General features: G+C 34.9%; 1 protein-coding gene across 1 annotated transcript in view; it reads right to left on the reverse strand.

Annotated features, from left to right (window-relative positions):
* Positions 1-263: 263 nt before the first annotated feature.
* The window catches only part of BOD1L1 (biorientation of chromosomes in cell division 1-like 1), a gene marked incomplete at its 5' end in the record, with an annotated part of 37013 nt that continues 20619 nt past the window's right edge, over positions 264-16657 (reverse strand). The window contains 13 exons of the mRNA XM_009701924.1: positions 264-1537; positions 2750-2893; positions 4386-4539; positions 4985-5069; positions 5179-5213; positions 8160-8205; positions 10215-10249; positions 10330-10405; positions 11748-11821; positions 12815-12899; positions 13575-13654; positions 14756-14864; positions 15799-15842. Of these exons, the coding sequence (XP_009700226.1) occupies positions 1429-1537; positions 2750-2893; positions 4386-4539; positions 4985-5069; positions 5179-5213; positions 8160-8205; positions 10215-10249; positions 10330-10405; positions 11748-11821; positions 12815-12899; positions 13575-13654; positions 14756-14864; positions 15799-15842 (1076 nt within the window). The remainder of the gene's footprint in view (positions 1538-2749; positions 2894-4385; positions 4540-4984; positions 5070-5178; positions 5214-8159; positions 8206-10214; positions 10250-10329; positions 10406-11747; positions 11822-12814; positions 12900-13574; positions 13655-14755; positions 14865-15798; positions 15843-16657) is intronic.

Genomic DNA, 16657 nt, shown 5'->3' on the forward strand with positions numbered 1-16657 from the left:
CCTACTGTTTATATACCTAAGATATAAACACATGTAAACATTTAAAGACATTAATCAGGTAAAGCTTGTAGATATGGCTCCAACCAAATACATTTGTAAATACAAGTTCCACAGCAATACAATTAAAGGATAATAAAATATGGCAACTCATGATTTTTGGCAAACATTTTATAATTTTTATATAAAAATCTCAGTAAGAAACCAAGCAGAATATCTGACGGAAACATCTGCCTTACAACAAGTTCAAAAAAACCTCACAAAAGAAAAAGAAAAAAAAAAGTAAAATTCCAGCCCCCCAGAATCCTTTTTAATTATAAACCAGAATATCAACAAAACACTTAAAATAATCTCAGATTGTTTGGCAACTCATCACATCATAACAAGAGACACATTTGATCATAAGAAAAGTTTAACTTTATATACAACTTCACTTGAACATTTGCTCTTACCAGAGTTAATATACATTAAAAAAAAAAGATTCTGGCAATAATACCAGGTTCTATTTTTAATACCTGTGTATAAAATGTAACATAAAATGCTGAAGCTCTATAGTTAGGAGAAGTGACATTTGATTTCAATGGGTCCCTCTTTGTTGAAAAAGACAAATACTGAAAGAACAGGTATTTAGTTGCAAAATAAAACTGGTTCATTTCAGGGTAGTGTTGGCTGACTGAATAAATCTAACCTAATACTATTTATTTCTTGAGATCGGTAGTAAATTCACAAGTGAAAATATAATCTAGAAAGATTACATTTTAAATTTTATACTTTGTCACAAATGTGAACAGAAAGGAGCCAAGTCCCTTTCACTATGCTAAACTACTTTAATGCATGCGAGAAAAATACTTTACCAACTGTCTGAGCATATTTTGGAGAACTTCAGGTTTTAGACAGCCCTGGGGGAGCAGAGGGGAAGTTTCCTACTGACATCTGCATAGAATGTAAAATATATAATTAAAAAAACCTAAGGTATATACTAAAGTTTACAGACCAATGCTTTCCATATAATAAATAAAATGTCCATCATTGATTAGATTCATACACAGAGTAAAATACAACCTATTTTTACAAGTTTATATACAAAGTGTATTAGCAGGCCCAGAGGTGCCTCATAGGTTGGAAGCATCTGCATTAGCATGTCACATTGGGAAACCCCAACTTTCCAAGTCAGTGATAAAATATATAACTACTTTGTTTTTCATTCAGATACAAAGTAAACTTATTTTTCATCTGAAATAAATGTACATAATATTCTGTATAAACAATAGTTTATAAAGCTGTTTAAAGTGTAACTTAAAAGTACTGCATTGATTAACTTAGAGCTCTGAAACAAGCACGTGCAAATCCCTTTGCTTTAAAAAAAATAGAAGCACAGATTTTTTTTTTTTTTCTTTTGATTCTTCCATGAACAGTACTAGCTGGTAAAGATTATCGTTTTGCTTTCTTTACTTGCATCTCCTCTGTTTTCTGCTGGCCTTTTCTCCGTACCACTGTTGGGCTGTCTTCCCTTTTACGCTTGGCAGACTGCACCTTTAACCTGAAAAGCATTATTAATAAATTATATTAAGAATGGTAGGACCTGTAAAACAAAAAGGGTGGTCAGGCACAATGTTGTTTATAGGATGGAACTTGATTGTCCATCTCAGATGAATTACCAGGATATATTACTTAAAAGCTTACTGCTAAAACACTATATACCAGCACAGACCATAGGGAGACCTTGCACACTCCCATCACATCTTAGCAGGGTACTGCATACTAATTCTATATGTTGAAGAGTGCTCCAGATGTAGAATTTGGGGCTAGAGCCCTCCTCCTTCCTCCTCATTCTTTTGGAAATACTTGTGGATTATACCAGAATATAATGAACTACATTATCTTGTACCCTATCTAACAAAGACAGAAGAATAGCAGTAGTGGTTTAAGACTCACATACACAAGAGGGAGTAAAGGGCAGGCATCATGTATCCTTATCTCTATTTAAGCATCCATATACAAGCCCCCCACATTTCAGCTACAACCAATTTTAAGTGTGGCTTAAACTCTAGGTCATTCATAACCATGTGAAGTAATTAATATGAGGTGAACTGTGACAGCTGATTAGTGCATGATACACATGTTCCTGAGGTTCAGTTTGAAGACACTGCCACATTTCAGAGTGGATGACAACTAAATGTATTTACTTGTAAAATGGCTTATATTGCAAACTACAAGATGAACAGCAACTGTACATCATATTTATTACTCCTTTGGGATTTTACACTGTGATCTCAACTTTAAGAACTAAAAAGTGTATCAGGGAAGGAGGGAAAGGGAAATATTTTCAAAACTTGATATAAGGACTCTCAGAGTTTCTTCTCTTTTGTCAGCTGATCTTAGAAAGATCTCTGAAGCATTAGAATCAGGTCATCCTATGTTGCTTTAACCTGAACTACAGTTTCTCTTCCCCCCATTCAGGAAAGAATCACAGCTCAAGCTAAAATATCGCATAACAGCGTTTTCAGATTCTCCCAAGAGGTTTCTGAGGACAGAAAAAAAAAATTCTAGTCTTCCAAATATTGAAGAAAGGAAGAAAAAAAACATAAACAGAAGAAAATCTTTTAAAAGCTTTTATATATCACAAGAGAACAGACCAGAGTGAAGCTGGACTGCTGTTCAGATTTTGAAGCAATATATTACATATAAGGAAAGGATCAATGTAATGGCTTCCGAAACAAATAACAGAAGTGGATTCAACTTTAATACTTACTGTGTCAATGGAGGAGATTTATTCATTTTTGTTTCACTTGGAGATCTTTTTTTTGCTGCTAGATTCTGTCGTTTCCTAGGAGAAACTGAACTTGGACTGCTGCCTTTGGAAGTTGCACGTGTGGTTGGCTTGCTGGGCTGCTTTCTGTAATACAAAAGAATGCTGAATGTATATATAACAAAATACTTTTACCAAGTCTCTTTTTTCTTGCATTCGAAGTGCAGAAAATTAAGACTGCACAGTATTTGCAACAAGTAAATCAAAATTGCCAGAAAAAACAGTGAAAAACACCCCTCAATTCACATGCTTCAAGACACAAACTCCAATGCCAAGCTGTGTATTTTCATATCAAATGTAGAATCAAAAGGTCACTTTACTGACATTATTTAGTATTTAACTAAATAAAAATCCTAGTTCCAAATCTGCAATAATTCTGGTACATAAGTGTCCACGTTTAAAAAAACAGCTTGTAATACCAGCAGAAAAACAAAAGAAGCAAAGGTGAACAGGCTGCAGAAGAAAAGATAATTTGCTTATCCAGTGTAAAGAACTCAAATTAGCTTCAGTATCCACCAGTTCAGAAACATGAAAAACTGGTTACTGGCAATCAACTTCATAGTTTGGAAAACAGGTTACTTAAGTCAGAAAAACTGATAAATCCCTTTGGCTTTACCTAAACAAAGCTGTTGTCTGCAAAGTGGTAGTGGTAAACCTTCACAGTTTTTATTTAAATAAAGACTATATAGCTACTTTCTGATTCAGCTCTGAATTTATGAATTCAAGAGCATACTGTGAACAGTACTCCAAATAAGCCCCAAAGGCTAACATATATGATATCCTTAGGAATGAAGTATATCCAGTGAATTTACAGAAATCTCACCATGAACATAAAAACAAAGCCTGGATTCCAATTCTGTTCTGGAAGAACAGCAGCAACATAAATTAAAACTTCCCAAAGCTGGTATCTTTCCTTGTTTCCACAACAAAGTCAAGAGGATGAGCTCTGCTATAATTCACTTTGCCTACAAAAAGGCAGACCCATGCTAAGGGAGATGAAGAATGGCTTCTTGAAAACAGAACCCTTGCTACCACACTAGTTTTTTGCAGTAAGATTGCTTTCTGAGCTTACAGATCACTATGCTAGAAATGAAATCCTCCAGTACTGCAGACTCATGTATTTAACTTGGATAATATTTGGAAAAAGAAATGGACATGAAAAATTACATTTTCACCTTGTTCCAACTCCAAATATCAAATGGCAAATTGCAGAGTCAAGGCAGAGGTCCCTTTTTACCTATCAGAAATAAGTGCCCTTAGACCCAACTCCTGAGACATCACTAGGATGAAGATGGCCAACGGGATCAATTCTTACCTTCTACCATATTCAAGTACGTCTTTTGAGACTCTAACAGTTTCCCTACTTCCCCTTTTGTCCCTTCATCCCTAGAAGAGTGGTACTAGAATTAGAACCAAAATTATTTGGGAAGCTCTCAGCAATTAAAAAAAAAAAAAAAAAAGTAAAATGAAGAAAAAAACCCACCAAACCACAAGCAACAAAAAACCCCCAAACAAACCCCACAACAACTGAGAACAATGCAGGAAAAAACCTGCTATTGGTGTGTCTACACACAGTTACCTTTGAGCCTCTAATCTTGTGGCTGATCTAGTTGTGGCCCCAGAATGTGCTTCATCATCTTCCTCATCATCTTCTTCCTCACCTTCCTCCTGGTCTTTTAGTTCATCTTCAGAAGACGTTAATTTCCGACGTTTTCTTTCTGGCTCCAGTGTTTCTGTCCATGTAAAATTTTACACATGTGCTATAATTTTCCGAAAGCCCTCCAAAAGGATATGGACACTTAGTTTAGAAAAGGTATTCTATTCACAAATCCCATTTAAGTAAGTAATTTTCCATTTCCTTTATGCTTCAACATTTTTAATTCACACTTGTTTGACTTAATCTTGCTAACACATCCACCATAGTTTACTTATGCAGCTCATAGCCAGAATTCATAGAAAATTCATGAGGCTTTATAGAAGCATCTGGGATGTAGCAATTCTGACATGAGATTACAGCAATTTACACATATTTACATAATATTTACATTAGCTGTAACTCAATGATTTTTCCTTAAGAAAGGAAAAATGAATAAAGCTTATCTTGTTGCTATTAGTAAACAGAAAGGCACAGTAAGATCTTCTCATTCTGTTAGGAGTAGCACAGTTTCATGTTTTTACCAGTTTCCTCTGATTGAATCAGAGAATGCCTGGGCTTTCTTCCCCTTTTACGCACAAACATTTCTGCTCTCTCAGCTTCATCTTCCTGAAAAAATAAAATGGAAGCAAGTAAGGCAAGAACAATTTAACTTAGAGACAGACATTTTTCATTACATACTGCTTATAAACTTACAAATTAAAATGGTTGCACTTACATTTGTTGTTTCTTTCTTACTAGATATGTCTGTACCTAAAAAGAAAGGAAAGAACAAAACTTAATCCCAAACTTCAAATCTTTTGCCCATCAGTTTAAAAAGGAGTTATTTCAAACTCTGTCAACTTTGCATAAACATCACAGAAACTCAGAAAACATTTAAAATCTCTATCTAATTTAGAATATGGCTTTGTTGTATTTTGTTATATACAGAGACTGGGACAATGATTAAATTTTTTTAAGTGGTCAGGCTTTATATGACTGACATTATTTACTGCTTTTTTGCATATGCTGTTTTGTTTCAATGGAAAAGCAAAAGTTACTTACCCCTTTTAACTATTGTCAACCAATTACAGAATCACAGAAAAATTTAGCTTGGAAGGGGCCTCTGGAGGTCATTTAGTCCAACCTCCTGTTCAAAGCACGGCTAAATTAATTGATCTGGTCATACTGCTCAAGATCTTGTTCAATCCAATTTTGAAAATCTCCAAGAACACAGTCCCTCCAAGCAATCTGTTAAGTAATACTGCTTAACTACACCCATGGCGAAGCACCAAAATATCTGCAGCTCAAAAAGACAGTATTTAAAACCTGTCTAATACCTGGTATGCAAATTATATTACTTTCTCCATTGAAGTACCTTCTTATTTTCAATTCAGTACTTCTTACAGACTGGCCTGTGCATGTTAAAATACATTTACAACCCTATGACTCATGTCTCAACCTTGCCTCTCCAGGGTAGATGCTTACCACTTCTACCCTGACTAGCTCTATGATGAAAGAGATTATTTTACAAAGCTTTTGAGCTTTGTCAAATGGAATTATCTGCAACACTTCAAGGATAAAAATCCTTAGCCATAGGAGAGAAGCAACCTAAACAGAAGCAAGATTTTATACCTTTTTCCCCTGCCACAAAATTGCTGCCTATTTTTGTTTTCTGAAAGCAACACAAAAGATGACACAAACTCCAAACCTATCACCAATTAGACTGATGGAACAAACAGAAGAATGACAATGCAACAGATCAAAAATAGATCTCAAAGAGCAGCAACATATTTTAAAATTCACACACAAGTTTTTCTGGAGTTCCTTTGTTAAGGTTACATGGAAAAAATTATTTTACACAAAAGCAAATAAAATAAAATGCAAATATGTTTAACTATTCAATAAAGAAATGCAACAAAACACAGGACTGTCCACTGCATTGAGTATTTCACACAAAATAAGTTTTAACATAACCAACATATATCAGTTCTGTTGTGTTCAAAAGATAGATAGTTCAAAATTCTGGTACATTTTGGCAAGTTTGTAGCAAAATGATTTTTGATTGAAGAATACTCCATGTAAGTACAATACATGCCTTTCTCAACAGACACAACCCTGTCTTTAGGATGTGAAAATGTAGTACTTTTGCCTCAAAATAAGTACAAAAATAAGAAGCTATAGTATTTAAAAATCTTACTAACTTTACAGCAGCAACCACTGGTAAGCACAAAATAATTTCGATTCAAGTTCAGTGTCAGTGTTACGGGAGGATGCCGCCTTCAGAAACCAGATGTCTCTTAACTGCATGAGTTGTACTGACTGAAAAAAATCTCTCTGCTTCCCACTCTATATGACCTCGTGCAGAACACCCAAAAGTTACGAGAATAAGTCAACTGCACAGAGGGATTCCACTTCGTTTTCTTTTCACTGCCAGAGGCTTTCAACCTCTTTTCTCACATGAATGCTAACATACAATGAAAAGTTTAACAGGGTATTTGATCTACTTTATACTTCTTAATATCGCTGTGACATCAACAGTCTTTTACCTGGAAAATGAAATGTTACTTAATACACTAGATTAAGCTTGAAGTACAGTCAGGTGACTGTCCTTTTGAATAAAAGGTAAACCAGAATGCACTTTTACACCTTTCTCACATTCTTATCTGTTCTCTTCGCAGTTGATAGAAGCCAAGTACCACACAATCAGCTAACCCTCCAGAGACAATTCTGAAGCATATGGATGAAAGCAGACTTTTTAACAACTGTGGAGAAAATAGCAAATAGTCTATATGTGCAGCACAGCCAGATTAATATCTCTATAGAAACCTAAACTTTTGGAAACTCCAGAAGATTTGTTTTGAAGACTTGTTTTCTCAGATTTGTTGCATGAATGTTTGCATTTGCTTACAAACCATTTCTTAACCTGCCTTTCAGCTTCATCTGCTTCCTGATTTTAAAATCTATTGTATGAATGGCCATAATTAAGACACACTTAAACAACCACTGCAGTTCAGACTCCATACAAGTGAAAAATTAAACTACAACATCTAAAATTCACCAAAGTTTTATCTCCTACATATCACAGATGTTTGACTAGGAAAGAGAAATAGAAAAGTATCTCACTTTATTTTACTTCAGTTTGAAGCATTAAAAGTACATTTCTGAAGTAAAGTTGAGCAATCATCTTCTAAAGATCTTACAGCAGTTGTGAAAAGAAATAGCCACTAAGCTCTTTAGACACATATGCACAGATAATCCAATTCATTGAACAAAACTTGAAATATTTTCCTATATGTATTTTAAAACAGTTAATGTAATAAGTGTGATTCAAAAGATGCTGTATGAAAGAAAATAAGCAGAAATGGAAAACAATCACTAAGAACCAGTTTGGTGGGGTACTTGCCTGCCTCTGAAGCTCTGCTATGTGCCTATCCACACAAATTATTTGGTATATTCTGCAGTGCGTTATTGAGCACATAATAGTGCTGCTGCATCTTTGAAATAAGTTCTTATCAAGCTGCTCGTCTTTAAAATTAAATACTCAGTAGGAATTAGGGACAAATCTTCACTGTTCTGTTTACTCAAATGTTTTCACACATTAATAATACTGACTGGCAGGGATGATGTTTAGGAAGGACCTATGTGATTTTCTTGAAAACCCTCTTCTATTTCTTCCATCTTTTATTTTATTTGTTAAAGCAGATATAATTTGCTTACCTGTTTGAGGTGTTTTTCCTCTATTTGCAAACATAGATAACTGCAGCTGAAATTAAAAAACCAAAAGTGTTTTTTTAAAAGAAAATCAGAAAAATCCAAGATTGTATTACATAAATACAGAAATTTGCTCCCATTCATAGTAGAACATAGCTGCAAATCTAGAAAGTATATATATTCTAATGAGCATACAGAAAGTTTGTACTGAGTTTCTTAACAGTAGCATACATTTTTCCATTTATGATAAATATTTGAAATGAGTCAAATCAGCACATAAACAAGAGAAATCATAGCAGTTTCGGTAACCTAATTCACACTAAAGTCATTACAATAAAAGACAAAGTGAAAAGCAGTTTCAACCAGACAGACTTCTGAAAATTTAAATTATCAACAATACAAAAAAAGTTTAGTGCAGTCACTTTATGTAATCACACACACAGTTTGCAGAATCATAAATCACCAGAATTTTGTATTTACTCAGAATGCAGAAAGAGTTGTGTATAATTACATAATCTCCTATGATGACTGTCCCAAAAATCCAGTTGCTTTCATGACTGAACGACTACACTAGGATGTCTACACCTCCTTTGAAGTAGCAACATGTCCTCAAAGCAGCTTAGGGGAAACTGTCATGCAAAGATAGTATCTCACCTTACAGAACCATTATCTCAGATGGAGGGCAGATACTGCTCCTCCTGGAGCCTGCCTCCATCTGACTGACACACCAGTCAGTCTTCACTAAGAGGTACAAGATCTTTAAAATAGTCAAACTAGAAAAGATGATTCTGTTGTGGTACTAAGGGTGCCAAGGTATATCTATTTTTGAGGGGGATTTCAAAATTATTTTTAATTCTTATTTGGAAAAAACCCACAAAACCAAAACCCAAACAAAACAGAAACCAAAACAAAACAAAACCACCCTATCAAAAAATACACTAGGTCAATATTAATTTAATAAAATGTAATTTGCGGGGGGCGGGGTGGGGTGGGGGGAAGACACACACGATGACACCAAACCCATTAGGAAAGATTAGGAATTCTGAAGCAAAACTGCACCAGACCTGTAGAAAGGACAGGACTCAAAAGGGCTGCCTGAAATGCTACGGGGACAGAACAAGCAGGGATGACAATTCCTGCTATCTATAGCCTAGGTAAATTCCCAAGACTTCCGACCCCCCATGCCACCTGGCGCGTCACCAGGCAAGCAGGGAGAAAACATGAGTTTCAGTATGACTTCCATTTTTAAAAATCACCTCTTTTCTACGCAGTAACGTTGATTCTGACACACAGGAATTCCCAAGAGAAGAGCCTTCCACCAGAATAAAACCAACTAGCTGTACTCCACAAACATGCCTGATCCATTACTACTCTGTGCTGTAATCCAACTGGACTGCACAAACACTCCCAACAAATACTTTCTTAGCAGTGAATGTACCTCATGGGGATTAAGAAATTAAGATATTGTTGAGCTTTAAAAGACAGAAGTATGTTTCACAAGCTCTTAAGTTACTAACCAGCACATCTCTATCTTCTGAATGAACTGTACACATTGTAATATAGGTAATACAACCACATTAACCGTACTTTATTTTACAGATATTAAGAGTTATTATGAGCTACTATTATGATAGGTTCAGTAAAGAAAAAAAAAAAAATCTCAAGTTTTTGAAACTGAGTCACCCTTGATCTTTAGACCAAAATTACTCTTGGCACAAATTAAGAGACACGTGTGCACACGATCAGAATTTCACCCTGCGTACAAGTATATTGCTAGCCAGTGTAACACTTAGATTTGTATTAAGTATGTTGTAGTAAGTTTGATCCTGTTAAGTCAGAACACAGCAAATAACCTAATAGTATATTTTACTTACAAAGTTCCGTTATATTAGGAGATTATTAATAGTTTTTGTTTGCTTAGACTGAACTCAATTATCAAGTTTTGCATAAGACGTTTCTGAAATACCATTAACTGTTAAACAGATAAATGAACTGGTAAACAGGTAAATGGCTCTTGAATTACTGTGTTTAAATGCACCCAAACAAAATAAAGGCACTTACATTCCCAGTGCTCATATCAGCTTTTGACTCCCCACCTGAGGGAAGAAATATGAATTCAGAACTTGAATGTCACTATTTTCCTTATTTTCCCACACAGGTATTATGAACTACTTACCACCAGGCTGTACAGCTTCAAGAGGGTATTTACGAGGCCGTCCCCTCTTCCGTTTCACTATTACAGGCTGATTTTCCTATTAAAAGACAAAAAAATTTTAGTTACTGTAATTGACATTTAGCATTTGAGCAATATAATACAAAGATTGCTGCTAACTGCATATATGATAGAGGCAGAAGTAGTGCTTATCAGTTTAAAAATGCAGATGAGGCAAGTTTCACAGGAAGAGACTGTTATGAAATCCATTGATACAGCTGAAAAGAAACAATACTACTCCCAGTTATACAAAATTCTCCATGTCTGGCCTCAGGCACAAAGCATGCCTGAGAGCACAGTGCCTTCTGCCCCCTTCCCCCCAATAACTCTATCACTTGGTCGGACAAATGCTGATGGCTTACCCTATATATCCCACCACATCTTTTCAGTCTTATGAGAACTCCAAATTTTGTGTCTTGTGAGTCCCTTTTCCCAATGCCATAGAGCACAGGCTACATCTTACAATAGTTGAGCAAGTGCTATTAAACAGTCAATAACCTAATTATCTCTGTATATAGATTGGTGACGTTCTCTACATAAACAGGACCTTTAGTAAAAAAGGTCCCTTACTTTGAAGTTTAAGCTTTGAAAGACAACTTTGTAGTCTGAACACCTGACCATATTCATTACTTAAAGATCCCCAATCTCAGATCACAAAATCCCCAATAATAGACTTCCTCCTATTTACAATGAAAGAAGGTTAAGTGCCTCATTCAGCATTTATTGAAGTCTAGCAATATCTCCCCCTGCAATGGATCTTGGCAACTCCAGCCTTGAGTGAACAAATGTCAACAAGTTATTCTTCAAATTTTCTTCTATTTCCAAATTAGAGGTAAAAAACCCAAATGATAAAACCCAACATCTTTATGAGAACTGTGTCCATTTCTAGGGGCCAGCAACAATTTTAATCTCTAGGGTTCCGACCTTTGTTTACAACCACCACTGCAGAATATCACAAGTATATGCCCAAGAGATAACAGAGCTTTAAAACTGTTGAGTGATAGCATTTTTGTAAAGCCAAGTCACATTTGCTAGTGACTAAGGTCCACATCTCAATGACAAGGTTTTCAGAAAACACGACTTCTATACAATATAGCTCTATAAATTGTACAGAAAGTAATTCTGTAAGTATTATTAAATGTAGGAAGAGAGTTCCTTCTACTTCAATAATCAGCCACTGATGTGTTATGGTCTGTGAGTTTATACTTTGACACAGAACCACATGAGTCTCCAAGTACTTTACAGTACCAAACAAATTTTCACAGCTATTTCTGTGTTGGTGAAGTCAAAGTTTTAATACTGCTGTCAACAAAATACAAAATACTTATTTTCAGTGTGAAGCTGCCTTATCTCAGTTAGTTAACATGAATAAGACCACTCACCTCTGGAGAGTTTTCATTCGATTCTAGATCGTGCTTTTCCTTTTCAGACATTTCCTGTTCAATCGTAAATTCATCTTCACACATACAAAAAAAAAGAACAGAGAGAAACTGCACACCTTTGTTTTGTTAGACAAAGAAAAAGGCACAAGCCACAACCTCTGCACTAAAAGTATTATTTCATTTTGTAGCCCAAAATTCCCTAAAAACACCCATCAGAAATTAACACTATTTGCCTTGTAGCAACAATATACTGGTCTGCCAGAATGGTTCCCTAACAGTAGATGAGTTAGATTTAATTTAAGCTAAAACCAAAAGCTCAAGAGCGTGACCCACTGTAAAATGGTAAGATAAATACAAGCCACTATTCAATTTTCTCCCACATTCCATGAAACACGAAGCTGAGGATACAAGTTCATTGCAGAATAGTCTCAAATTTGTCAACGTGCTTACTGGAGAGACAAAAGTATTAATAGGTCAAACTAACATTAGGGAAGATACCTATAATGCTCACACACAGACAGACTGAAGTTACACCAAAGCCAATATTAACACTGTAGACACACCACCTTTTACTATTTATTTTAGTGCAATTAATAAGTCAACTATGACAGTGCAACTTGCGCACTCTTTCCTAGATGGTTTCTCTACAGAAACAAACAGGACTGATTTTGATGGTGAATGTCATGGGTTTTATCACGGAAGAACACCTCTTATTTGTGGTCAGAGTCAAGAGGAGTTCTTCCTGTTACATATCCCAATTGTGCTATTTCCCTATCCACCTGTTTATTTGCAATTAGCTTTTATTCAAGGTACGCACTAAAGCGATAATGCAGCAGATGGGTGACAGCACAGCAGAAACAAAATCTGCTCTCACTGTTAAAGGAACTAGAATTAATGCATTATTTGATAGCAGTAATAGAACAGACAGCAACTAGAGAATATATGCAACTATTTGCTGGGATCAAACTGAGATCAAGTTCATAATTTCTCTCAGAACCACACAAATGAAAAGAAATTAACATTCAGTATGGGTTCAGATAATAGCCCAGAATGGGCAGTTTCATTACCTTTTTCTTCCATAGTACTTTTAGGAGGTGTATGCTGTACATCAATTTCTTCGGACACTTCTGCTGTCTCACCTGAAATAACTTCCTACGTTATTTTGAAACAACAAAGAAAAGAGTGTCTTACTACACATTAAAGATCATTCAGTTACTTATACTGAAAAAAAAACCCCAAACCTAAACCACAAACCAAACCAAAAAACACCCACCTAAAAAAAACCCACTAAATACACAAGTAGTTATTTCATTCATCAAGATTTTCTAATGTCGCTTAAAAACTCTGATGGTAAGAAACTTCCTCAAAATCAACAGATGAGATAGGAGTACATGGAGGATGTTTGGAACTAAAAGCAACATCCATTTCGTCCTGAATTACTGTTTTGACTTAGGAGGAGTCAGTGCAAACCCAGAACTCGGGTAAAGTCAATATCTTCTTGCAGATCTCAGATCAGTATGACTGTGAAGATGCTGAACTGACTGGAAAGCTGGGATCCAGCAATGCTCCATGCGATCCCCAAGCTCCTAACTATTGTCCAAATCAGTTCACCACACCTCAAACGGATTCAGGTGCTTTTTTTTTTTTTTAAAAATTGTCTCCCCCTTGAAAAGTGAGTGAGTATCATTGTACAGTCAGTTATTCTGTACTCAAGACAATGCAAAAGTAGTTTACAGTTAATAATGAAAATACCTCCCAAAATAAACTGCTATAGAAATAAAAACACTACAATTGCAGAACATGAAAAAAAACTTTTATTGAAAATACCTTGATGTTATCAGGTTTCATTTTGGAACACTGACTTGGTTCATTATCGTTTCTCACATCCTGAGCCATCAGCTGGTTGCCTGCAAAAACAAACAACAGTTCAAGTGTTAAAAAAGTGCCTTCTGCATTTCTCAGACTTTGACGCCACTTTTATATCAGCTTATCGTTACTGGATTCAAAAGATTCTGAAAAGCAGCATCTTACTTACAAAAATATGAACAGAAAGTTATGCTAACCCCTCTTTGAAAAGGGAAGACAAAACAATTACGAAAAAGAATTCCATGTTTCTTGTATGTTATGGGTCAGGTTCCCCCCCCCCGCCTTTGTTTTTAAAGAGAAGCTCAAAATTGAAATTTGACAGGTATCACATCAAGAAGCAAAACATTAACCTTAACTTCAACCTCACCCAGAGACAGAGAAAGCAGTTAATGCTATGTGGAGCACTATAACGAATACAGCATGGCTTCTAATTACTCACTTCATCAAATCAAAATTCTTAGAAGCAGAATAAAAACTGTTATAAAAACTGACAATATTAATTATCCTGAATTTTTTTAAAATTGTTCTGATGCTGAAAAGACAAAAGCAGTTGAGGGTAGAGCTTGAATAGATATTACATAGTCTCATAATTATGATGTCAACAAAATGTCTAACTTAGTTGAAGTTAGACAAAGGAAACTTAGAAATTAGAAATGTTTATATCATTCAATGGACTGACTTCCTTCTCACTTTTTGCTTCTAGACAGATAAAAGGTTACACTAAAACTTAGTTCTTTCCCATCTAACAGAAGAAAGCATCCAGCCTCACAAAGTCTATTGAGCAGCTAGATTTTCCTCTGACGATCAACTTTCCTCAGCTTTATATTCCTTCCTTGCGTTTCATTTAAAAAGGATAAAATTAGTAATTATTTTAAGGACTAAACAAAAAAGTTTGTTCACTTACAATCAAAAAGGCTACTATAATACTCTTCTGTGCAGTATTAAATTTGTTACCATATTTTTATCAAATATATCAAGTGTAATATTAACAGCAGTTTTGGGAAGAACAATTGTTTTGGAGTTCGGAATTCCCCATATTCCATTCTTTCCTCCAAAATACCATTTTATGGCATAATTGCACTAGAACGTTGTTTTGCAGCAGAAAAGCTTTATGCAAATTCATGTAGTTCTGTATCACTTACATTTTTCTTTATCCATTGTTCCTGAAGATTTACATTGTATTCCTCTAGATCTATATTCTTCAGTTATCTGAAGTTTTCCACCTACATCTGAAGTATCCAAGTTTTCCACCTAAACATAAAGCATAAAGAAAGATAACTCCTTAACTTCTTTTTCTGTAGAGTTTATAAACACAGAAGGGAAAAAGTTTTTCCTACTTGCTACTTTCAAGTACAACATGCATTAAACCAGAAAGTAGCAGTATTACAAGAGCAATTTATTCCTAGAGCTCAAGTAATGTTACTACTATAGGATAGCACCACGAAAGAACTTTTGACTCATAGTATTTTCAGAATTTCTAATTGATATTTTTAATGAAAAAAGTTTCAGTTTTAATTAAGCACCCTATTATGTGCTTTAAAAGCAGTTTATCATGACAATTCATACAAAGTATTTTTGGATTTAAAAAGACACTCTCCTACATGCAGAAACAGAAGTATCTCACTAGCACCAGAAGTGTGGCCAATCAGCATTAGAATATAGTAATAAATAAATTCCCTACTCAAGTTTAAGAAACTGCAAACACACTTTTTAGCTTGTCATCTGTGTTTAACATCTTGTTTCTGCTCCATAAGAAACACTCTACATCTGCAACTTTCCCAGTCATCCCTTTTACACTTATAAGCTCCAAGTTCTTGTGAAATCACAGTAGACTGCATTAAAATAACAGGTTTCTAGTCCTGATCAAAAGCTCCAAGAATAATCCCTAGTTTTGTCCTCTGTTCTCAAGGAGGACAATCAAGCTTCTCTTTTCTGCCAGTTAACAATCTTGAAATAGTCGTAGACTGTGGAACAACAGTACAAGAAGATTTATTTACTGGCAAATTTGAAAGCATAATTAGACATCAACCTACACAGCTGCACAGTCTCAATATACATAGGCTCTGAATATACAAAACCAATATTTTCCTTGAGAGAATATTTAATGTAAATAGAAGTAAATGCAAGTAAGAAAAAAAAAAAGCAGCACAGATTTACTGAGTAAATTTAAAACCCAAGAACTTACATGAAGAGTTTCTCTTTCTAAAGCAATATTCCTCTGCAGCAAATCTATTAAAAAATAATTACAAAAATAATCAGAAAAGCTAAGCAAGAGCGAAGTATCATAGTATCCTCTAACTGACCTCTCAAAAGCTTCCAGAGTACCTGAAACTATCTAAAACTTACTTTCAACGTTGGAAATAAGAGGCACCCAATCTTCTCTTCACAGTATTTGAAGAACAACAACAAAAAAAAGAATATGGATTTCTAAAGCATAGGATAATTGAGAGTCATTACTCTGTAAAATATTTGAGTATTACTACTCAAATACACACAATCACGGGACTGTCATCTCTGAAATATACAGTAACTTTTGACATTTCAAACATAGTTCTAGCATTTGAATGAATCAGAATTTTATCCATCACAACCCTAGATGCTGGATCATGGGATGAAGTAAAATGTGATAAAAACTATGCTGTAACATTATGCTTCCAGAGAACTAAAATTTGCATAATTGTACTAGTGAGACCTGTAGCTGATACAGCGCACATAAGGCGATTGTCCAATTGCTAGACTCTACTGTGCTCTAAGTCTGATATAGAAGGCTAAGGCTCTACTGTATCACAAAAATGTGGAAAATAACTATGAATAACAGGAGCTGATGAGTGTTTTGCACTTTTGAAAAAATTCCATAACTTTCAAAGCCTTTTCATATAGATACATAAAGAGAATCATAAAGATGCTGCTCCATTGAGCGTTCTACAAAACCCTTAATGTCTGATTCATAAAGGCATGGAATTAATATTTTAGCAGCTTTTTTTGTTATTAAAACATTCCAAACAGTTTTCCTTTCAGCTACAGTAACAACATAAACCTGTGAT

This window comes from Cariama cristata, unplaced genomic scaffold, assembly GCF_000690535.1.
Source record: "Cariama cristata isolate BGI_N322 unplaced genomic scaffold, ASM69053v1 scaffold14720, whole genome shotgun sequence".
In the NCBI taxonomy this organism is placed as follows: domain Eukaryota; kingdom Metazoa; phylum Chordata; class Aves; order Cariamiformes; family Cariamidae; genus Cariama; species Cariama cristata.